This window comes from Elgaria multicarinata, chromosome 2, assembly GCF_023053635.1.
Source record: "Elgaria multicarinata webbii isolate HBS135686 ecotype San Diego chromosome 2, rElgMul1.1.pri, whole genome shotgun sequence".
NCBI classification, from domain to species: Eukaryota; Metazoa; Chordata; class Lepidosauria; order Squamata; family Anguidae; genus Elgaria; species Elgaria multicarinata.
In genome coordinates, this window is record NC_086172.1 from 69,445,562 (window position 1) to 69,469,768 (window position 24,207).

The window sequence follows — 24,207 nt, forward strand, 5'->3', positions numbered from 1 at the left end:
TCACTCTGGGCTGAACATTTCAGGGGGGTGGGACTTTTTTCTGCCTTTCACTTGACGTCATTTAAAAATAAACTCTAGCCTCCTCTACAATATATACAACATTTTGACTTATTTTTGCTTGTTGTTTGAAAACGTTTAAGGCCAGCATCATATGTCAGTGGTTCAACTGTGGTCCTCCTTGTTGACTGAGTTGGGAGTTGGATGGGCTGGTTTGATCTAGAGTTCAGTGCAGAAACTCATCCATAGGAGGCATGTGTGTATATTAAGAGGACTTACCAGTGATGGGAACAAGGGGGGGGGGGGATTATTGATCATAGGCAAGATGAGTGTGAACTTAAAGGCCAGTATGTCACATGTGGGTCACACCATTTTGGGAAAGGTCTTATTATTATTATTTATTTATTTATTTATTTATTTATTTATTTATTTATTTATATAGCACCATCAGTGTACATGATGCTGTACAGAGTAAAACAGTAAATAGCAAGACCCTGCCGCATAGGCTTACAATCTAATAAAATCATAGTAAAACAATAAGGAGGGGAAGAGAATGCAAACAGGTACAGGGTAGGGTAAGCAGGCACAGGGTAGGGTAAAACTAACAGTAGAAAGTAACAGTAGAAAGTAACAGTAGTCTTTTATGTCCTTCCTTTAAAACATCACAATGTATCATTTCACTGACAGGTTCTACTATGTCCAGGGTAGGGTTCCTCATTGAAGTTCCACCTAGGGTGGCCACTTGTAAATCACCCCAAAGCAAGTCATGTATCATCCAAAAAGATTCAAAGAGGATACTGATGCAGTTAAAATTTGTGTATGCTAACACATATCTTCAAATTGAGAAATTATTATTCTTTAAACAGAAATACCTTACATGGCACCATGGTGTGAAAGACTGTGATCAAATGGCCTGTGTGCCTTGCTTAGTCTGCTGTCTAGGTGCTGTTGATGGTCAATGTCAAGGCCCAGCTCTTCCTTCTGATGGTTCTTTGGTTTTAAACCAACCATGGACTGGTTGGTTTAAAGGCCATCAAAATATAGGATGCCTTCAAAATAGAGGACCATTCTCTGGAAGAGTGGACACATGGCCACCCTACTTCCACACCTAGATTTTCTGGCTAGGAAATATCTCATTAAAATGGTACTACTCACTTCACTAACAACCCTAGTAATATCTAGAGTAGAGAGACATTGTATGAAATACATTGCCCATAGCATGTCTACAGCTTGAAAAGGCAGTTTTGGGTAATTTGGTTCATGTTAGGTATGTCCTGCTTATGCTCCCTCACTCTCCCTGGTTTCTGGAGTGAAACTGACTAGACCAGAAGCTCTCTGCTTGCCAGGAATGGGTCTATCCTCCTGGACAGCCTCCCCAAGCAATAGTTCCCATACCAGCCTGCCATATCACAGGACAGCAGCATGTGGTCACAAGTATTTCTTGTGCTACAGTTTGTGGTGTGGATTAAAAACCAGGAGAGCAACATAGGAGCATCTTCATTAAGAACATAAGAAGAGCCAAAGGACCATCTAGCCCAAGGGCAGATCTACACTTACAGTCCTTTTGCAAGGGAGGAGGGGGTGATCGTGAGTTTTGCTGCTTCTGTAATTGTCGCTCACGGGGCACACACCACCAATGTTTCCCGCAATTAAAGGAGAGCCATTGTGGGAGAATGTGTGCCCTGTTACAGCAGTTCCAAATGTGTATCAGGAGAAGGAGGCGAGACTAGGCAAATGCCTATGGGGCACAGGATTTTTTTAAAAAATAACTCCTGAGAGATGCGCAGAAGCACAAATACACAGCAACACAAGGGGAGATCGGTACTGTGCTGTAAATGTGCTCCTGCGCAGATATATGTTTGTTTACCAAAAAAACAACAACCTGCAGCAATGAAACACGCCAATGCCCATGCGCACCCCCCTCACAACTAATTGGCTGTTTGCTGATCCCGAAACTCACAGCGAACAGCAACAGCTCATGAAGGGCCCCCCCCAAACCAGCCGCAGACCTCGGGACTGTAGCAAAAAAGGGGGGGAACATGTCAGTGAAATCCTGGAATAACTGAGTGGTGAAGATGAGATCACAACAGGGTCAACTGTGTGTCATGTGGCCTGGTAGGGATGACTTCGATATTCCTGGAATAAACGGCTGGTGAAGACACGGCCCAGCACTGTGTTCACACAGTGGCCAACCAGCTGTCGACCAGGTACTCACAAGGTGCAACAGCACCCTCCTACCCTTGTTTCCTGGCAAATGGTGTATATAGATTTACTGCCTGATACTGGAGGTAGCACATAGCCATCAGGAGGACTAACAGCCATTGATAACCTTTTCCTCCAGGAATTTATCCAACCCCTAACCCATGGGTGTCTAACCCATGGATGGAGAATCTCTGGCCCAGGGCCAAATTCAGCCCTCAGGGGCTCTGCAGATAGCCACAGCCCTTTCCCATGGTCCCTTTCTCCCCAACTACCAATTCTTTGGGGTTTCCCCCCAGCATTTGTGCAGTTTCTTCCCCATTCCCCCATTCTTCCATATTCTAAAAGGTTGAAATCACTCTCATGAGGCTTAGCTACTGGCAGTCAGAATGTTAAAAGTTGCAATACGCTGGTATCTTTTGGATTTTGACCCCACCCATTGTCCTTTGGACACCCCCTTTGCCGTTGCCCTGTCCTCCTCCCTCCAATATGCTTATCTGAAATTGAATTTTGCCCTTGGTTTGAACGAGGTTCTCCCACCCCTGGTCTAAGAGGGGGGAAACAGTACTAGTCACACGGTCTCAGCAGTTTTGTAGTTACTTATAGTCTCTGAATGTTTACAAAAGAGACCACGCTAAAGGTCCTTCCTCAGAGGACCAAACTAAAAAGCTGATCTCATTCTCTGGAGGTTGCCAAAATCCTGTCCTCCTGCGTGACATTAACATAAGTGCAGCTGTCCAGAAGTGGAAGTTTTACTCCAAAGCGGCCTGCTGAGAATAGTCCTATGACACGGCTGAGCGTCAGTGGGCAAGAAACAATCGTTGGCACACAGATAGAGGTAAACTAGAGGAAGAAAACATATAACTGATTGTTGAACAATCTGAGCATGAGAAGAGTTTTTCTCCTCCACTAAACCCCTATATTTGTTGTTGTTGTTTATTCGTTCAGTCGCTTCCGACTCTTCGTGACTTTATGGACCAGCCCACGCCAGAGCTTTCTGTCGGCCGTTGCCACCCCAGCTCCCCCAAGGTCAAGTCTGTCACCTCCAGAATATCATCCATCCATCTTGCCCTTGGTCAGCCCCTCTTCCTTTTTCCTTCCACCCCTATATACTCCACCTCTTTCCCATCCAACTCATAGCTCTGATGCAGTGGAGTTCTGCCTCCCAAAGCCCAAGTCAGAATACACTGAGCAGACTTTAAGGTGACACTAGATTCTTTGCTTTCTGCTCCAACATGGTAACATGGCTACTCTGTTAAAATGTGTCCCGATGAGCTGATAGATCTCCAGAAGACCTCTTGGGCAACAATGACGTGTTCCAAAAGGACTTCTTAAATTTATCACACAGCTTTGGCAATGCAAAAGATTCCACACATGTTTAAAGACTGCTGTAGCAATGCCCTCTCCCTCCCACACAGTCTCTGATCCCTGGTAAACGTTCTTCTACCTAAGCCCAAATAAGGTCATCAGTTAGCACCTCAGGAGCCAAGCGACTCAAGTTTCTGTAGTATTTCAGCCCAGACAATTCTTCCTTTCTGCTGTCTCATTTCCCAGTTGCGGCCACCTCTTCTGCTTCCATGAAAAGAAGAGACACAAAACACATCATCCAGCCAACGTTAAGCACTTGTAAGCCCCATTTATTTTGATGGATGACTTAAGCATGTGCTTAGCTCTCTTCCCACTGAAATCAAGGGGACTCCGCTTAGAAGTGCTTCAGCTAGGTTGGATTGTGTTCAAAGGAACTATCTTAAAACAAACAAATAAATGAACAAAAACATTGACCACAATAAGTGAAGAAATACTTATCACAAAAATTGTGCTAACTCAGTGTAATGAATTCTTTGCCCTCTTAATTGATTTGAAGGGCCATTGCTCCATTGAAGCATACAGCCTAAATAGGCAAAGCAAGCAAAATGCTGGACTAGAACAATTCCCCCTCAATGCCTCTTCCACTTTGGGAGGGGGAGGTTGTCTTGCATTCATGTCTTTTGCATTGTAAAGTGACAGTGCCTTCCCTCATTAGCATGGCAAAGTCCTTCCAACTCACACTTCTTAATCTCTCTCCTACCTGATGTGTCTAATGAGGGGTGTTTGTTACCACCAGTGCTGGAGTCTGTGAAATGTATGTTGTATGTTTTTGATAAAGAGTTCTCAGAAATGAGGCTGGGGCATGGCGTGGCCCATTGGCCCTCTTGGTTTACTACTTGTCACGAAAGAGGACCTGCTGTCACACACACAAATTCGGAAGGTCTGGCTAAACGATCCAGTGCCCTGTACAAAGTCGTCTTTTAGGAAAACGTAAACATACGCACACACATTTTTACAACCAGAAGACTGTGGCGAAATCCACTGATAATTACAGACTAATTACAGTGTGAGCTCGCCACGGTAGTCGCCAGGAACACAGTGCCTGTTTTCCCCTCAAGAAACAATCCTCCCGGCTAGAAAGCCTTTGGGGCGTACACCACTAAGGAAGAGGCGTGCTTCCTTACTCACCATCTACAGGGCTGAGGTAATCGTGAAGGTGCGTTGCACTGGCTGCTCCCCCGCTCTGCATGAGGAGGTCCCCGTAAGGATTAGGATGGCTGGCCATGAGAGTCATCTGGTGATAGTAGTCCGCAGGGTTGGCTCCTGGGGGAGGAGGGGGGAGGCCAAAGAGACCTCTCTCTTTCAGATGCTCATGAGCTACTGCACGGGCAAGCAAGTGACAGGGGGCACAGGAGGGAGAAGAAACAACAAGGGTAAAACAGTTCCAGAGAATAAAACTTCTGTGGTGATGTTAGAATCTCCCCCTTTCCCTGCCAAAAATCCTGTAGTTACGACTCTGACGTGTGCTTGGGACGTGTGCTCTCTGTGGACAAAAGACACCAGGCTGGGGCCCTCCACATTCCTCCATTTCCGCAAATTTATAAACAATCTCTCATTTCCACCCCCTTCTAATAATCCCTGTGTATGAACATAGACTTCACCAGTGAGAGAGGGGGTGGTGGAGGGAGAGGAGGGGAGGTGGCGAGGGATCTAGGTGCAGTAATGCTGTCAGAATTAACATCCCCGCCTATTACGAAAGAGAAAAGACAAACACAGCCCAGCTAACGAGAAGCAGTGTAAGAAAATTAAAGCAGGGTTCTAATATGTAGAGCGAGAGGGTGTGCATGCATGTGTTTCCCCCCTTTTTTAGTGCCTGGCAGTAGAAAACCATTTGGCTTGCCAGAACCAATTATCCTCACTTTTGCCCATTTGTGAATTTTCAAACCTGTCTCTCCGCCCGCTCCCCATTAACTTATTTACTGTGGCTTCGAGAAAGAAAGAAAGAAAAGAAAGAAAAGAAAAAGAAAGAAAAAGGAAATCCAACACAAAGGGCCCCTTTCTCATGCCAAGTCATAATAAAAATTTCTTTCGCAGGCAGGAAGGAGGCTCAGGAGCGGTGGGAGGGAGAAGGACTACAACAGCAATAAAACGCATCTGCAGTCTGCTTAGAGGAGAGGTTTGGAATCTTAACACTTGCTACAGTGGGAGGCCTCTGGGATCAGCAAAACCAGATCAGAAGTAGCAGGAAAACCAGGTTTTACAAGATGTTAAGTCTGCCTGGCTGGAGGATCGTGCCCTACATCCAGTTCTTATTCTGGAGCATTGCGTTTTTGGCTTCATCACACATAAAGTTTAGACAGAGGCCAGATCTACACCAAGTAGGACATGACACTTTGAAAACGGTTTGAAAACTGTATCTGGAGTGTATCCTGGGCCCCAACAGTTGTCACTACTGTTATAAACCATTTAAAAGCAGTAGTGTAGTTCCTGCTGGAGATATTACATAGGCTAGTTTCTTTGGGCCATATCAATGTGGAGAGTTTGCTACAAAGTAGGTAGGTGGCTTCTACCATTTGGATAGGAGTTATTTTTCACAAACCCTGTTCATGTTTACCATTATTTATTTGTTTATTTATTACATTTATGTCCGGGCTTTTTTTCCTCCTTAAGGAAATAATCCTCCTCCTCTCCATTTTATCCTCACAACAACCCTGTGAGGTAGGTTGGGCTGAGAGTTTGTGACTGGCCCAAAGCCACCTGGTGGGCTTCCATGGCCAAATGGGGACTAGAACCCAGATCTCCCGATTGCCAGTCCAAAACTCTAGCCACTACACCACTCTGGCTCCATTGACAAGGAGACATCAGTGAGCAGGAGTATTAAGACCACCACTGTCCTAATCATAATTTTCAATGTTTTAACTTTTTTCCTGGTCTGCTCCTATTTCAGTTTTTCCTCCAACCCAGCACATGACGTTGAAAACATTAAATGTGTGTGTGGGCACTGCTAGTTGGTGCTAAGGGCCCGATCTACACCAAGCAGGATATAACACTTTAAAAACGTTATGAAAACAGTATATGTAATGTGTCCTGGGCCTGAACAGTTGTCATAACCATTATAAACTGTTATAAGCAGTAGTGTAGATCCTGCCAAGATCATTGATAGTGGGTGAATATTGGTCTACTACTAGTTTTGATTTGAATCTGTAATGTCTTCTTTTTGAAAGGCACTATAGCGGAGGGCCAGGGCCAGACTTTAGGAGGCCCATAGGACATAGTGCGCCTGATGGGCCTCTGCCACCCCTACTTCCTGAATAGTGGCTGCTGCTGCCAGTGCCCCATGACTAGGGCGGCATTGGCACACCCCTGCCCCCACTACTGCCTAACACACAGCCCGGAACAAGCTTCCCTAGTGGGTAATGGTGGCATTTTGGAATGGCAACCTTTGTGCCACCTGTTAAATGAAAATAACCCCAAATGCAATGCCTACCCTGATGTTGCTCTGGGGTGGGTTGGAGGTGAGTAGCAGAGGCAGCAGTGGTGCTTTGGAATGGGAGATGAGCTGACCCAAAGCTTGGCTGCCATGTGCCCAACCAAGAGAAAGAAGTAAAGAAAAAAGAAAAGAAAAAGTCCCTAAAATAAAAAAGAAGGGGGGGAAAAGAAAGAAAAATGGAAAAATAACTATCTACAATAAAATTTGAGAGCAGTTTTAAAATTGAAGAACAACAAAACATTGTCCAGAGGTGAAAACCAAACAGAACCTAACCATTTTTATTGCCCCTTTAAAACAAAATAAAGAAGGAGCCAATCTGACCCCTCTTAGGATAGAGTTCCACAATCAGGGTGCTGCTACTAAAAATCCCTATTTATAAAATTATGCATGTGGAGAAAGTGGATAGTCAGAGAGATGTTTTCTACTAGAATGTGGGTTCACCCAATGAGGCTGAATTTTGGGAAGTCAGGAGAGATGAAGGGAAGTATTTCTTCACACCGCACATAGTCTAATCATGGAATTCACCACCAGAAGATGTAGCGATGGCTAACAGCTTGGATGGCTTTAAAAGGGGATTAGACAAATTCATTGAGGATAATGGCTACTAGTCATGATGGCTCTATGCTACCTTTGAATATCAGTTGCTGGGGAACACAAGCAGGAGGGTGCTATTGCAATCCTAGCTGGCTGGCTACTGTGTGATCAAAATGCTGGACTAGACAGGTCTTAGCTCTGTTCCAGCAGAGCTTAAATTCTTATCAAAACATCCTGAAATACCTTCAAAAAGAAGATTGAAAGCTGAAGTCTTCAATCGTGATATACACTTTTTTTTTTATAATTCAGAAGATCAGTTTTACAGGTATAAATCCAATGAAGAGATTAATTTGTATGTACTTCAGCATGCAAATATAGTGTGAACTAGTGGGCTGCTCATACTGAACAGTGGACAATAAGCAAGAGAGCAGTGGAAATCAATTAGGCCAAACTGCTAGTAAGGTACTTCTTTCCTTCATGAGCAGAAACAATCCCAGAATGTAAACCCTTCCTTTAAAAATGCTATTGGTAACAATATAATTGAGAAGGGTTTGGTCCAACAGGAGTTCTTCTTTCATATGGACAATTCCCTTTGTCAGGTTATTTCCAATGTAAGATAACATAAGAACATAAGAAGAATTATGCTGGATCAGACCAAGAATCCAATTAATCCAAGATTCTGTTCACACAGTCATCAACCAGACGCCTGTGTCAAACCTCCCAAGTAGAACATGAGTCCAACAGCATGCTCCTGGTTGGGTTCCCCAGCAACTGGTGTACATAGGGATACTGCCTCTGATACTGGAGGTAATATATAGCCATCATGAATAGTAGCCACAGGTAGCCTTATCCTCCATGGATTTTTCTAACCCCCTTTTAAAGCCATCCAAGTTGATAGCCATCACTACATCTTCTGGTGGCAAATGTAAAGAAGTACTTCTCACCAGTCAGCTTCATGGGATGAACCCATATTCCAGTATTCTGAGAGAGGGTGAAAAATGTCTCTGTATCCACGGTTATACTTACTTAAAGTAACCCACTGAAATGAATGAGAGTTGAGTTAGACGAAGATTAGATATAACCCAGTGAGACTATCCTAGAGATGATTTGCACTGATATATGGTATATCTACAAGGTTTAAGTCAACTGCTTAGTCAAGCTTCTGTGCCCTACTTACCGTCAGCTGGGCTGAGACCTCTAGCAGCTGAGATCATAGACAGGGTAGGGCTGCTGTGCATGGATCGGAGGTAGTGTTCCATATGGGGGTTCATGTATGGGTGAGGGTGGTTGAAAGGTGATTCTGCTGGTCCCGCAGGATGTGGAGAAAGACGGATGAGGGAAATGTCAGAGATAACAGGGCTACCACTCAGGGTAGAAGGTCTGTAAAGGAGGCAGAAAGAAGCTTCATCAGTGTGACATTTTGTTCAGTCTCTTTAGTGGCTTTTGTTGTGTTAGTATGCTATGAAAGTCAAAAACAAATTTATAATTAAGACAGAACATATAGGCAGATTAACAATCCCAGGGTTTTGTGCAGGTTTTTTTAAGGCCACTGAGGAACAGCTACTCAGAAGGAGAAATGATGTAAAGGTGCCTTACTTCTATACAATACAGGCCTAGGACAGTTCACGGATGAAATAATTTTTAATTGAAGAATCAACTACCTTTTGCCTGATTAATTAGGTAAGCAATTAATAATGCAATCCTACTCAGAAGCATGTCCACTGAGTTCAATGGGATTTACTCCTAGGTAAGTGTGTATAGGATTGCAGCTTAAAGGTAATAAATCTGCAATATGACAGTAATATATGAAAGAAGTGTGAGATAATTTACAACTTACCAAATAAAAGCCACATCATACTTTTAACAGGAAAAGTAGTATTTATAACCTATTAACATTAGTGGAGCATGTGTGCATGTATCTTGAGCGCCCCCGTCCCCCGATGTGAGATGGCTCTAAAAGGGGATTAGAGAAATTCATGGAGGATACGTCTATCAATGTCTATTAGCCATGGCAGAGGTAGGCAACCTAGTACACTCTAGATGCTTTGGACTAGAACTCCCATAAGGCCCAGCCAGCATGGTCAATGGCTAGTCCAAAACTTCTAGAGGGTACCAGCTTGTCTATTCTTGCTATTGGAACTGCTATGGTCAAAGGTTGTATTGTTACTGAGTACCACTTCTTGGAGAGTCACATCAGGGGATTGCAATTGTTTTCAGGCACTACATGCGTGCTTCTAGAAACCATCTGGCCGGCTACTGTGGAAGGCGAAATGCAAAATAGATGGACTTTTGGTCTGTTTCTGCAGGCTCTGCTTATGTCTCTACAATGTTGCACTAGGTGTAATGGGAAAAATGAGAGCCCTCGTTTAAAAATATTTTTGGAAAACAGCATCTAATGTTTTCCAAACTTCCATCTGCATGACTAGGTCATTTTTGCTACTAAAGTTACACGGGAAATATAGTCACTATTCGGACTGCCCTGTTTAATTGCATGGAGCCTGTTTATGTCACGGTGTGGCATGTAGCTCGTAAGCATCCCCCGCACTTCAACTCTGACATCATCCACACCAGCCATCAATGTGCAGGCAAAGCTCAACGAAAGCCCACACTTCCTGTTTCAGGAAAGGTGGCCGATAATAAGGCAACTGTGCAAAATCCAGCAATTTAATTTGTACTGGTGGAGGGGGAGAAATGAGAAAAAAGTGAATCAAAGACTGTGTTTCAGATTCGGCTTGGGATCATTACAAATAATCCCTGGCCTCATCTGGAAAATATGAAACAGGATTAAAAATACAATAAAATAAGTGATGTCATTAAGAAAACATCTGACATTTTAATGCTGATGAAGGCTAAATTCAAATGTGTGACTGTAATGGGGAAGTGGAAGCAGGAGAGGGTGGGATGTAAATTGAAAGCAGTCCCAGTCTACCCTGCCCCATGGAGCCTGCCTTAATGTATAAGCCTAGAAAGAAATTCTCTTACATACACAATAAGCTTCCTCTTTCATCAATACTCAGTTTCCCCCAACAGGATTGTGAATGCCTTTGATGCAGGCTTGAAACTATGTATTCCTTGGTTTATGACCCTTTTGAGTCTATTCTGATCAAACTAGGAGGCCAACATCTAAAGCCCATTAACAATAACCAGGGCTTGCTTTTCATTTTTGCCCAAGGCTTATTCTGGAGAGGTGGAGTCCTTTCAGTTCCACTGAAGACATAATCTCTATATTGGTCAAAAACAAGAATGAAAGGCAACGGGATCAAAGTTTTATGCATGCTATATTGGGGAAGGTAACAGTGTATGCAGGGGGCCACCATTGGCATACTTTCATCGAGGAAATTTGCAGGGGAAATTGCAGTGTGCTGCTTGAATACCTGAAAATAAATCCAATAATATTTGAAAATTAGGACAATTCCACCAACAATTTCACTTACCAAAAAATGATTATAAGCACCCTTTCCTCAAAATGGGCAGCTCCACAGTAAAACAACTGGTATTGATGATTATTGATCCATCCCACAATATGAGCAAAGATGCATTAACAGCATAAGTTAATAAATTGGCAATTTTTATGGTATAATCCTTGTTTATTATTTCACAAGAAAAGGGGATATATAATGTAAAGGTAGTTGTACCCTAGAGTTAATCTCCTTACAATGTATCTAGACAGACTTCCTGTAGGCCTTCTTGACAATTGTGTTGTTTGCCAGAACATGCATGCTTTTGTCTTCTAGTTCTACTGTTTAGGATATGTAAATTCTTATTTTAGTCCAGATCTACACCTTGTGTCAAATCATTACGAATGTGGAATAAAAAGCAGGAAGTAACACTATGAGGTTCATCATATGAGTGTTTTATTGCACACTTGCAAAACTATATATATGAATGTGCTACGCTGTCCTGCTGTGGGCAGGAAAAGTGGCATGATAAAAATGGTCCCTGAACGGGCCACATGGTCTATGTTTACTTCCTCTTTCCCTTCCAGAAGAAAGAGGAAGTAATTAGGGATAGAAGTGAGGGCAGAGAAATTACGGCAAGGAAACATGATTTCCCCCAGTGTGATGAATTCCTACGAAAGTGGTATATGGAATGTGTCCAGTGGTCCAATAGTTATCGCTGTAGTTCAATACTGATATAAAGCAGCAGTGTAGATCTAACCTCAGTTTCTTTTTTCTTATAAACTGCTTGGACACCTTTTTAAAGAAAATTATTGCACCCCCAAACAATTTTAGTTTCAATAAGGAAGTCTGTGAATGGGCCATATTCAAAGGACTGAGTTTTACAAATCTGTAACAAACTCTTTCACATTCTTTCTCCCACATTCTGAATATATATCTTTCATAGAGTGCAGGACATGGAATGATGGGCTCAAGTTAAAGGAAGCCAGATTCCAGCTGGACATCAGGAAAAACTTCCTGACTGTTAGAGCAGTACGACAATGGAATCAGTTGCCTGGTGAGGTTGTGGTATCTCCCACACTAGAGTCCTTCAAGAGGCAGCTGGACAACCATCTGTCAGGGATGCTTTAGGGTGGATTCCTGCATTGAGCAGGGGGTTGGACTCGATGGCCTTGTAGGCCCCTTCCAACTCTGCTATTCTATGATTCTATGAAGTGCTTGTGTATTTCCTACCCTCCTCCAATTCTAAAAGTTGAATGCCTCTCCTACTGACAGTAACAGCTTTTAGATACAATATGCTGGCAATCTTTTGTGTATTTTTGCCCCTCCTCCATTTGCCTTCGTCCCTAGCCACCATAGCAGTGAAACCCCTGACAACTAATCTGAAATTCATTTTGGCCCTCAGGCTGAAAGAGGTGACCCACTTCTGATGTAGGTAAATTGTTCCATGTATTTCTTTTTTTTAGAGTTACTTATAGTGTTTTTAGAAATGTCATTGGTGTCTGATATTGTCGGGTTGGGGTGAGGGGCCTGGGAATGAAAGAGGGAGAGAGAAAGAGAGATCACAGGAAAAAGAGATGTGTCTCGCTTGGAGCATAATTTGCAGCCCTAAGAAGGAGATCTCAGATTATTTCACCAGCTGTCAATAGTTTTTCCTGCTGGTGTCATGTCCTCACCTACCTGTCAATGTTGAAAGCCACCCTGCAGACTAGGGGTCTGATGTACATTCCTCCACAGACACAGGAAAAGGGAGGCAGCTCAGCGGTTGGTATGTGATGGGGTGCCGGAATAGAACACCGGCAGTAAGATATATCAGGAGCTGACAGCTGACACATATAATCAGCAGGACATCAGGAATGTCAGTTGTTTCCACGGGTACTATCAGCACCCTATATCTTTGTGGGCTAAGGAAAGCAGCTTAATTTTCTTAGCATCTGTGGTTCCTTTGATGCAGCAAAAGGAAACCAGAGCAAAAGTATGATGCTTTTCGTCAATGTCAAATATGCTGAAGTACAGCGGATGGCCAACCATGCCAACAATTTAGTAGAGAAAAACAAAAACAACAACACCTGGGAAGTAGACAGCCCTGTTTGTGGGAGCACAGCTGATGGACAACTAATCATTACTGGAAGGAGACACCACTGTGGATCCTGGGATATGTAGTCTGGTGTTCCCCTCACTGATCTTTACTAGCTTGAATTGGACCTCTTTTCTTTGCAACTCATGCCACCTACAAAACTCTTTGAGGGCATGTAGAAAAGTGTTTTTAGGTTCTTATGAATCTTCCTTTGATGCACCACATCCTAAGACTAAAAGCCTCTTTGAAAAATTGCAAGTCATTACCATTTTGGTTGAGCATTGATGGCTAGGATTAACAAGCCATGGGTGGTTTTTTTGGGCATATGTCTTGGTTTTGTCTGCTAGCCCTCTTCAGGTCACAATATGATCTCAGGCTTGGTCTACACATGCAACAGAAAGAGGTGGTAGGAATCCTGAGATGGTGGAATGTACCATACCATTTCAGACTAAAAGTAGGGGTACCAGTTTAGAATGGTCCTCCACGTAAAAATTGTACAGCAGGAAGAGATTTTTTTAAAAAATCTCAGTTCATTTCTTTCCGCGCTAGTTTTCAGTTTTAAAGGAGGGGGGTTGTTGTTTGGATAGGGAAACATTTAAGAATGTGCCCCACCACTTGCAATAGAAACTGATAAAATACATCCTTCCATGTCAGATATCTACTTTGAATGGTTTTAAGTTTTGTGAACCACCCAGGGAGCTTCGGCTATTGGGCGCTATAAAAATGCAATAAATAAATAAATAAATAAATAAAAATAAATAAATACCAACATATTCACAATTCATTCTGTGTAGATCATATCTCAACAACATCATTCCCATCAGACAAACTTATGGTGTGGTTGGTACATGATCTTGTACTGGCTTCGGATACTTGTGATCCAATACACTGAGGTCATAGCTAGACCTAAGGTTTATCCCTGGATTGTCCAGGGGTCAAACCTGTTCATCTAGGTGACACACAGGGGATCCAGTGCTCAGGCAGGGGTGAACCCTGGATGATCCCAGGATAAACCTTAGGTCTAGCTGTGGCCTTTATGTAGCCCACCAGCCACCTATTATGCTAGGGGTGTTGGACCTCTTTCAGTCTGAGGGCCAAATTCAATTTCAAAGAAGCTCTTAGGGGCCATGGTCCTTTGGTGGATGGAGCCAAAGTCAAAAGGGGTGGACCCAAAATACCCCCCCCCCCAAATACCAGCATATTTTAGCTTTAAGCTCTTACTGCCAGTAACTAAGCCTTAGAGGAGGCATTTCAGCCTTTTAGAATGAGGGAGGGGGAACATGCAAAAACTGGGATACCACCAAACAATTGGTGGTTTGTGGAAAGGGTGTGGGGCCAGGGGAACAGGGCATGGCAAATTGAGACTCCAGGTGGGCCAGATTTGGCCTGCAGACTTGAGGTTCAACACCTGTGTATTGTGCCCTTTCAGGATTTTGACAACCCTGGTTTTTTTTTTTTGTCCCACGTAGGCAGCAAAACCAGACTGATTGATGGGCTGCATTCAGCTTTGTGGGTCACAATTTGTGCAAGTCTTATTTTGAAACTCTAGCTGTAAAACTCTTTCAGGACAGTGAAGTTGTCCCACAGTACATTTGTTCAGCACCCTAAACTCAACAGGTCTAACTGATAGAAAATTAGCAGATGGCCAAATCATCTGGATAAGGAAGGTGAACCTCAACTATGCAGCCTGTCCCCCCACCCCCACAAAATAAAATCTAGCGGGGAGAGGAGCCGGACATCAAAGGCAGAAATTAGAATTAAGATGGGGACCTCTGAAACCAAATTAAATTAATGTGGTAAAGACAGAACTTTGATTCAAACTTAATAATGGTAATTCTTGTTGCTGTTTAACATGCCTCAAAGCCCACTTTATGGCATTTGTTTTTAGGCATATGTTTCCATGTTACTTCAAAGGAAGTAAACATACTGCTTCAGGTCCTAACAGCCTTTAAAAAAATCTAATTACCTTACTTACATGATCTTTCCATTTTAATCTGTATGTCCTACCTTTTTGTATAAACCTTCTGCATCAAGGAGAGTTGAATTGGCAACTCCGAAGTCCTTACTAGCAGAAGAGGGGTGTTTTTTTAAAAAAAACCATGAAAGATATCTGTACATGTAAAAGTCAATTCTCAATATTGGATGACACTCTAGAGCAGCCCCAGGTTGAGGAAGGCTGCTCTAGAGTGACTTACAATAAGTACCCCCAGAACTGCTTACTGGAGGAGGTTAGGATAGTGCAGAGGCACCTTTCCATGGGCAGAGAGGAGCTCTGTGAGTGTGGGGTGCATGTCTGTCACAGAACCCCCTGCTACACCTACAGAGGACTCTGTGGGCATGATTCTATCAACTGTGGCATTCCCTCAGCGAGTATTCCCCTTCTCTAAGGTCTTTCTCACTCCAAGCAGGAAGTATTTTCTCTCTCACACACTGGGTTTTGCTGTCACCAGGAACTTTAAGGCTCAGGCCCAACCTTTACTAAGTGCTCTGTCTGCAAGGACACACAAACATGATTCTATAACCTTGTAATGCTCCCTTTATTACCTCCCCCTTATGCAGCCATGAGCAGAAGTCATAGGATTTTATAAACAAAGAAAGATTTATTAATTACAATTATAAACTGTTTAATAAACAAGTACATTTTAAATGGCTGTATCAATATAGGTTCCCTCATACATAATTCTTCAAAATTAAGGATTGTTCTCTCAAACAATCCCTGCACAATCACCACAGACTTCTCTCTCTCTCTCAGTCCTAAAATCCTACCTCTGATCTAACCCCTCTGTCATCTTGTCCTTGTCTTTCTGCTAGTAGTAGCTATTGTAAGGTACTGAAAAACAGCTGTTCAATGGGTGAAAATTACAAAAAAAACCCAAAGGTTTCAAAAACAAAACAAATGACAACAAATAGTTCATCTGGTTTATACATTTTTAAAGATTTAAAATGAAAAAAAAACACCCAAAATGTTATAGCTTTAATTTTTTTTAAACACACACACACACACACACACACACACACACACACACACACACACACACACACACACATGCTTCAGTCACAAATAAGAGTCTGCTACAATACCACTTAAAAGCTGAGCCAGAACCAATCAGGAACAGGACAAACCTCAATGAGGGAACACAAACAAAGATGTGTGTGGGTATGTGGAGGTGTGTGTTTGTGGGACATGTCTGCTTCCTAACACTTCCCCCGATGATCAGTATGAGCCAGCAAAGTGTTGGAAGTGGAAGTGGAAGATCTGCCACTTTACTTCCATCTTAACTTAGGATTGCTCTGCAAGACTACAGTTCTAAACACACTTATTAGAGTGCAAGTACCATCAAAACTGCTTGTTGTCTATATGCTCCGAAAGCCCCACAGTAAGTGTGCGGTGCTGCTGCATCAGTTATATGACACAGCAGCTATCTCAAAGCCACCACGGGGCTTTCCTGTGAAGCTCCGCATTTTGAAAGTTGGGGACTTACCCTGACTTTTTAGGCTGGAGCAAGGCGAACATGGCTCTTCCACCATCTAACCTCGCTCCAGCATCGATGTGGAAGGTGACCCCCTGATTGGTTGCCGTCTGCCCAGCAGAGGGCAGGGGGCTGTCCAGCAAGCCACATGGCTGCTGGAAACCCTGCACCCTTCCTCTGTGGCAGGATTAGCTGATGCCACCCTTCAGCAGAGAAAGCACGGGGTTTTTGTAAAAGCTATGGCAACCTATTGCCGTATAGGAAGCCCCGTGAAGGGATTTTAATCTGAGTAAATAGATTTAGGATTGCACTGAATGGCTACACTCACTCTTATATACACTTATTCAAGAGTGGAACCCCACTGAACACATTGGGACTTATGTTGGAGTAAACATTAATTGTACTGTTAGAAACAGAATCCAGGATGGGGTTATGTAGGTAGGAACCAGGTTGATATTTCATGCTTGGAGCCATCAGTGGCAAGGAAACAGATTTAGCATCTATCTCAATAGCATCTCCAATGTTGTATTTCTCCTATGGCTGCCATTCACTCGTGGGGAAAAATGAACTGCTTTACTTGAGGACCCTCGGCTATGATGACTGGACTCTTTTATCACATCTCTCTACTACTGCAATGCTTCTCTAAATGCCAAGACTACAGGATAATCTACAGGAGCATTTTATTCTGGTACTCTAACATCTGGCTCATGCACAGGACACATGATGCACACTCCCTTAATATTCTATTGTTTCCCAAAGCACTTTTCTGGTGTGTGTGTTTTCCTGATGCTTGCAGTTTTCATGCACTTTAAATACATGTATGTTCCAACCTAGTAGTATTATAACTCTTATAGGCGGGAATGACTTTAAAATTATAGAACCTACTTTGAAACACTTCCTTTTCCGTTCTCCCATGTCTTTCCTCTACTCTTGTCCTTCCCTGTTCTTTCCTCATACTGATTTTTAAGGGATTTGTGGGCAGAAAAAACCAAACCAAATCAAAAACCAAAACCAGCACCATGAGTTCCCCACCTTCTCTCCTCCTCCATGGTTTCTTTTGCACCTATTTTTGACAGTGTATGTACAGAGCTGCCCAGCTGTAAATGACCACATAGTTTATTTTAAAAACTCCATTGCTGCGCACCATCAAAGGTGTACATGCAGTCAGCAGACTGAAAAGACAGAAAAAGTAAACTGAAATGGCAGCATGCCCTCTCATTTTCCTACCCACCCCCATTGCAGCACTATACTGAAGCTTGTGTCATACTCTCAGGCCTGATCTACATCATGCAGGATACAACACTTTGAAAGCAGTTTGAAAACTGTATATGGAATGTGTCATGAGTCCCAACAGTTGTCAAAACTGTTATAAACCATCATAAAGCAGTAGTGCAGATCCTGCCTCAGACTACAAACGCAACTGACAAAACACATAGGAATTTTCTAACTCCTCCCACAAATGCCTTAACCCCACTGGGAGCTCAGACACCTGGTCGTGGGAAGGCTAATTGCAGGTGAGGCCATTGGCTGCCTCCATGTGGTGCTACTCGCACTGGGAGGGGGAGCAGGCTATAAAAGCCAACATACCCCTCCCATCTGCCTCTCTTGGTGCGTGCCTCCCTCCCTCCCTTCCTTGTAGACATTGTGGGTTCACTGGTCATCTTTTTGGAGGCCAAGTAGGATTTTTTCATAACTTGGTTATGAGTTTTTTCACCTACTTCACACTGTAAGACAGGCAGGGTGTTTAATTAGGTTGATCTGGTTGTAATTTGGGTAGGCGGATAGGAGCGAGCATCTGGGGCGAGGTGTAAATTAGTGAGCATTTACAAACACCATTTTTGGTGATAGGTAATCCCTGAGGGCCAACCACTGGGAGACCAGCAGCACCAGATGGGGGGATAAGGGTTACCTTTAAGGCCAACCCTCCTCAAACCACTCAGAGACTGGCGGCGTGAGGAGGGTTTGACAACGGAAGGCCTCCCTACCCCGTGAGGGGGAAGCCCGTATGGTGGTAAATGAACAAGCGCCACTGGACGGGCCGTGATTGCCTCACCTGAATCCAATAAAGGCCTCACAGGTGGCCAATAGCTGATGCCCACTTAGGCCTTCCACCCTTTTGCAGATCTTTAAATAAACGTGGCCCATATTTAAACCCAATCTTGTGTGTCGTCTCATTATTTACTCACCCTTCACTTCTGCAATTATGCATTTGTATGTGGCACTCAGTTATGCTATAAACATGGTATGGAGCTGAATTCATTAGTGTGTAACTCCAGAATAACAGCTGCATTTTTTAGGGGGGAAATAGTGGCACAGTGTTGTCTCACACATGAAAGGGGCTCTAGTGTAGATCCTCTCTACTTCAAATGATGGCCCAGATAGGAATGTACCTCCAAAGAACCCTATTTTTTTAAATTATTTGCTTAACTCTCCCATTGAAATCAAGATGCTTATAAATGCTTAACTTTGACTGGACTTAACACTTAATATGAACATAGATACCTACCTGTCTATCAATAACAATCCCCCATTGTAATGGTAACAGCTCACCATTGTCCAAGCAAAAGGTCTCCAGCAAGCTTCAGCTCTCATTCTCTCAGCACATACCTCAGTTCCTTATGCAGACACATATCTGTACACAAATCCCATTCCGCTTGACCCCAAGATCACCCTGTTTCCATTACAACATTGTTGTAGGCTCAACCAGACTTGCTTCACTGCCAGCCCCCGGACTGTCATCCCTTTTGCGGAGCGGTAATAAAGAAATCACTGTTTTAAAGTGACAAAGAGCAGATTTCTTACTGAGTAAACGCTTATGTTTTGGTAAGGAAATTAAGTTATAAAATTGTTTCTAGAAAGAGATACCGACTCATGCGGATGGACTTTGTTAAAGCACACTACAAGACAATACCATCCACGCTGCTTAATTCAACTTTCGGCTACTTAACAGGGTTGTTTAATAAATTGAGGGGTTTTGTCTTCTTCTTCTTTGGTTGGAAAAGCAAGAGAGTTGCTTGTGGGATGATTTCTTGGGCTAGTTTCATCACAACTCCCAAGTTCCAGGAAGGCAACACTGGTGTGAGGAAGAGGGATGGGTCATTCCAAGTCCATTTCTGATTTGGTTTCTGATTTTTTGCACCAAAAATCATTCGGACCTCCTTTCTTACCAATTTGCAAATTTTTTCTTTTGAAAAAGAGCAAATAAAACTGCTTTTTTCTGTGTGCATTTTTTCCAAGTGTGCATTTTTGTCCACATTTTAGAAATGTACGCATTTCCCCTTTTGGATAAGGTGAAGCTGCATGTATTTTTCCAGATGTGTGCATGCGTGTGGCATTTTTAAATATGAACATTTTTGGTGCACATTTTTTAAGCAGACGGAAACTTGAGCATGGCATTCTGGGAAAGTGTGGGTGAATCTTTTTGACAGTTTTGGTCTGTGCTTTTGGTTCAGGGGGTAAAGTTGAAAATGCAGACTAATGAAATTCTCATCCTTGTCTAGCGAAGAGTACTTGTAAACCTCACAATGGCACAGGAACAGGCTACAATGCAGTACCTCCCACACTGTTGTCATAACACGGGAAGGGAGTCTATTATGTTGACTCATCCTTAGCCTTCCAAAAGTCTCTTGCTCACTGAAATGACTCTGCCTTTCTCTGTTGCTGCCCCTTATCCTTGAAAATGCCCTCCCAGAATGCATTGTGATGCTAGCTCCTTTACTTTCTTCAAAGCCCTGCTCAAAACTCACCTTGGAACAATCTCTTAGTCCCAACACCCTACTGTAACTGAGCCTAAAATAAGTGTAATAGAAATGATCACACATTCTTCTTCTATAGTACATAAAGCAGAGTAAGCAAATACAGCAGATGTGCAAAGAGCAGGCTTTTCATAGCTTTGATTAAATTGCAGCAGCATCCAGTGAACAAATCTTAAGAAATCAAATAAAAATCAGGAGAGGCAGGGAGCCTAGCAGGTGTCAAGAGAGGTCTCTATGGGCACATTAATGCCCACGGGCTCCACCTTGGAGACCCCCAGTTAAGTTAAGCAATTAGTTCTGATCTGCTCATGGCCAATCTGGAGAAGGGAGGTGGGTGTGCGTGAGCCTGGGGGAAAGCTATGTTCATTCCCATCATGATAAACCATCCAAATGCAGTCTGTCTGTGTACATTCCTGAATCCAAGCACTTAAGATTGTGTCTGTTTCAAAGAGGGGTGGAAAATAGACCTGATCTGGAGCTCTCTTTATGATCTAAAATTTCTGCAATGGATGCCATGTGATTTTTACCATTTAGCAGTGGACAGAAGGCTTACTTTTGCACAGCATAATGTTTATGGTAGGCTGTCAGCATGTAGCATGATGTAAGCCATTATGTTAGCCAAATAGCTATTATAAAGTATGTTCTTTACATAAAGCATTCAGCACATTTTTTAATAAGGCATACTTAGTCTAGAGTGCAACTTGCACCCCCTTAATTTTGCTAATTTAAAGTAGAATATGACTCATTTTTACAAGAGAACTTTGGCTGCAGTCCTAATACCTTAGCCTTTTGCCAGTTACTGAAAGCCACCCTAATTAGGTTCTATATAAAGAGTACTGATATAAACAAAAGACTATAACAGTGCAATCCTATATATGTCTGCTAGGAAGTAAGTCCAACCGAGTTAAATGGGGCTTATTCCCAGGCAATTGGGTATAGAATTGGACCCCAAATATGTTATAGTTTTACAAAATATAGGAGATTTTCTATTTTCCAGATTTTCTAGCAGCAACTCAAAGGGAAGGAGAGGTAGAAATATGAGCATACCAGCATGATAATGCATTCTCTCATTGGAATACTTTGGAACCTGGCAATTCAGCCATGGAACACTTTTTTTTTTTACTCAACCCTGAAACATGTGAGGCAGTAAAGAGGAATAGAGTCTTGGACCATATGCAAAGTACATTTTCTTCACTACTGTATAATGACATATCATTCCAAGACTTGGAATGGGGCTAGCATTTAAGAGGTGGGAGGGAGCAGGAAATGCAAACTATCACTGCTTGAATAGACTGACTTTTTAGCCAATGTTAAAAAGTCTGAGGGAAAGTGCATTACAATCAACCTGCAAAGGGATCTCAAGAAACAGCTGAATGGAAGATAAAGAGGAGGGGAGATGCATTTAAAACTTTTGCTTGAGTGACTACTCTGCTTTATCACACGTTTTTGTGCATTTTCACAGCTACTGATTTTCTGTTGCTTTTGCATCATTTTTGTTAATTTGAAAGGACTTCTTATCCCAGACAATCAGGGATCACATAGTGAATAGGACTGCATAATGTCACATAATCAATTCAATTTTGGCTTTATGATGACATAACCGAAGGCAAATGAATTGGAGGCTAGGGTGTTGTGTGGAAGAAGGAATACACCCCTGGGTTGAGACAACTGGGCCATTGTTTTCTGTCTTGCACTGGTCCTTTTATTTGCCCAGTAGTGCTTTGAAGTAAGACACAATCCAGCTCAGCAGCATATAACACATGACTATTTGCTGAGAACATGGTTAAACTGTGTTCAAATGTACATCCCATTGTAAGTGCACAGACATCTCCTTTTGGATAAACATCTGAATACAAATCCACATACATATTGTGCTGTAAATAACTGGTATGCCTGGCAAAAGGGAAACTTTCATTCTTCCAGACAGCTGCCTCCTTGTGAACGGTTTTGCACCTTTTCGCAAACAGATATAAAAATTTGCCAAAATAGGCTGGCACCTTTTGCAGACAGAGACAACACCTCTATTTTAGCTTAGCACTACCCTGAAACTCTAATCCACTCATAGAGTGCCCAGGACTTGATGAACTCCAGGTAAGAAAATTACTTTTCAGGCTAGATTGTACCTAGTGATAATGGATGATGAAAATAGTTTGCAGACCCTGAAACTCTTGAGTGAAAGAATACTTTTTACACATACACACAAATCTATACTGAACCATGGAGGCAGAAACAATTTGTACGCTCTGGGGTGTATGAGGGCCACAGAATTGTACTACCTAATTGAAAAGCCAATGATAAACAAAGGACTCCGGAGCAAACATATCAGTTATGGAATAAGAGGAGAGGTCATCTCATGGATCAGTAACTGGTTAAAGAGCAGAAAGCTGAGAGTAGGAATAATTGGTAAATTCTCCCTATGGATGGATATAAATAATGGGGTCCCATGAGATTTGTATTGGGACCAATGGTTTTCAACTCCTCCATAATGATCTGGAATTAGGAGTGAGCATGTGACCAAGTTTGCTGATGACACCAGATTATTTTGAGTGTTTAAAATAAAAAGGGATTGCAAAGTGCTCCAAAAGGATCTCTCTAACTGGAAGAATGGGCATCAAAGGCAAAGGTGGTTCAATGTAAGCAAGTGTAAAATGATGCACATTGGGCAAAATAAATAAATAAATAAATAAATAAATAAAAAATCCCCCCTTCACGTTGATGCTGATATGACCCAAGCAATTAGAAACTAACCAAGAAAGAGATCTTGTAGTAATGCTATAAAAAAGGTAATTTCCATGGTAGGTATAATTACGAAAGGGATCAAAAATACAACTGCCAATATCATACTACCCTTGTACAAATCCGTGGTATGATCACACTTGTAATACTGTGTACAATTCTGGTCACTGCACCTAAAAAGGGATATTGTAGAGTTGAAAAAAGGCAACTAAAATTATTAAGGAGCTGGAGCAACTCCTTTATGAGGAAAGATTGTGAGATGTGGGGCAGTTTAGCTTAGAGAAAAGGCAAGTGAGAGAAGACATGATAGAGATCTACAGAATTATGTGTGTTGTGCAGAAAATGGATAAAGAAACATTTTTCAACCTCTCACATAATACTTCTTCACACAGTTAAACTATGGAATTCGCTACCACAAGATGTAGTGATAGCCACCACTTTGGATGGCTTTAAAAGGGGGCAATAAAATTCATGCAAGATAAGGCTATAAATTGGTATCAGTCCTGTTGGCTATATGCTACCTCAAGTATGCTGATGTACATCTGAGGCACACAACTGGGAGGGTGCTATTGCACTCAAATCCTACTTGCAGGTTTTCCACAGGCAGCTGGTTGGCCACTGTGTGAACAGAATGCTGGATGAGATGGACCCTTGGTCTGATCCAGCATGACTCTTCTTATGTTCTTAAGACAGCAGAATTTGAGTATTAGGGTGTGTTCATTAAACTGCTTTATCCTAACACAGTGCAATTTTGTGTAATCACTTTGTAATTAATTCCCCCAAAAAGCTGAACTTCAATGCAATTACACTCCTGACAATCTGAGAGAAAATAATTTGTGTCAATATCTAGTGTCAGATTATTGACAAACATTTGTATTGAGCTCATATGGCTAGGACATTGAATATGTGTCAGAGTTTCAGTGAAAGGCTAAAGTTGAATCGGTCATTGTTGAATAATCAATCAATCAGACTACATCGGGCATTTGAAGAACATAAAAGTGAAGCATACAGAGGGTAGTATCCTATACTGCCATTGAACTTCTGCTAGTTCTGTTGCAGCAGAGGACTCACCACAAGTGCAACAGGAACTAGCAGTTCCAAAAGCAACCCTGGAAATGAGCAGATACTCTCATTTCTGGATTATGACAGGAGAGTGGATATTCTAGCGAGCTATGCTGTCATGCCCTGTTCCAGAAATGAGCATTTCTGCTCTTTTCAGATGCTTGAGGAACTGCTAGCTTTC

At 42.5% G+C, this 24,207-nt stretch overlaps 1 protein-coding gene across 1 annotated transcript in view; it reads right to left on the minus strand.

The window, feature by feature from the left end:
• The window catches only part of GLI2 (GLI family zinc finger 2), a 277,978-nt gene that overhangs the window by 48,101 nt on the left and 205,670 nt on the right, over positions 1-24,207 (minus strand). Inside the window, exons 4-5 of the mRNA XM_063116688.1 lie at positions 8,706-8,908; positions 4,693-4,884 (exon numbers count right to left, since the gene is read on the minus strand). Of these exons, the coding sequence (XP_062972758.1) occupies positions 4,693-4,884; positions 8,706-8,908 (395 nt within the window). The remainder of the gene's footprint in view (positions 1-4,692; positions 4,885-8,705; positions 8,909-24,207) is intronic.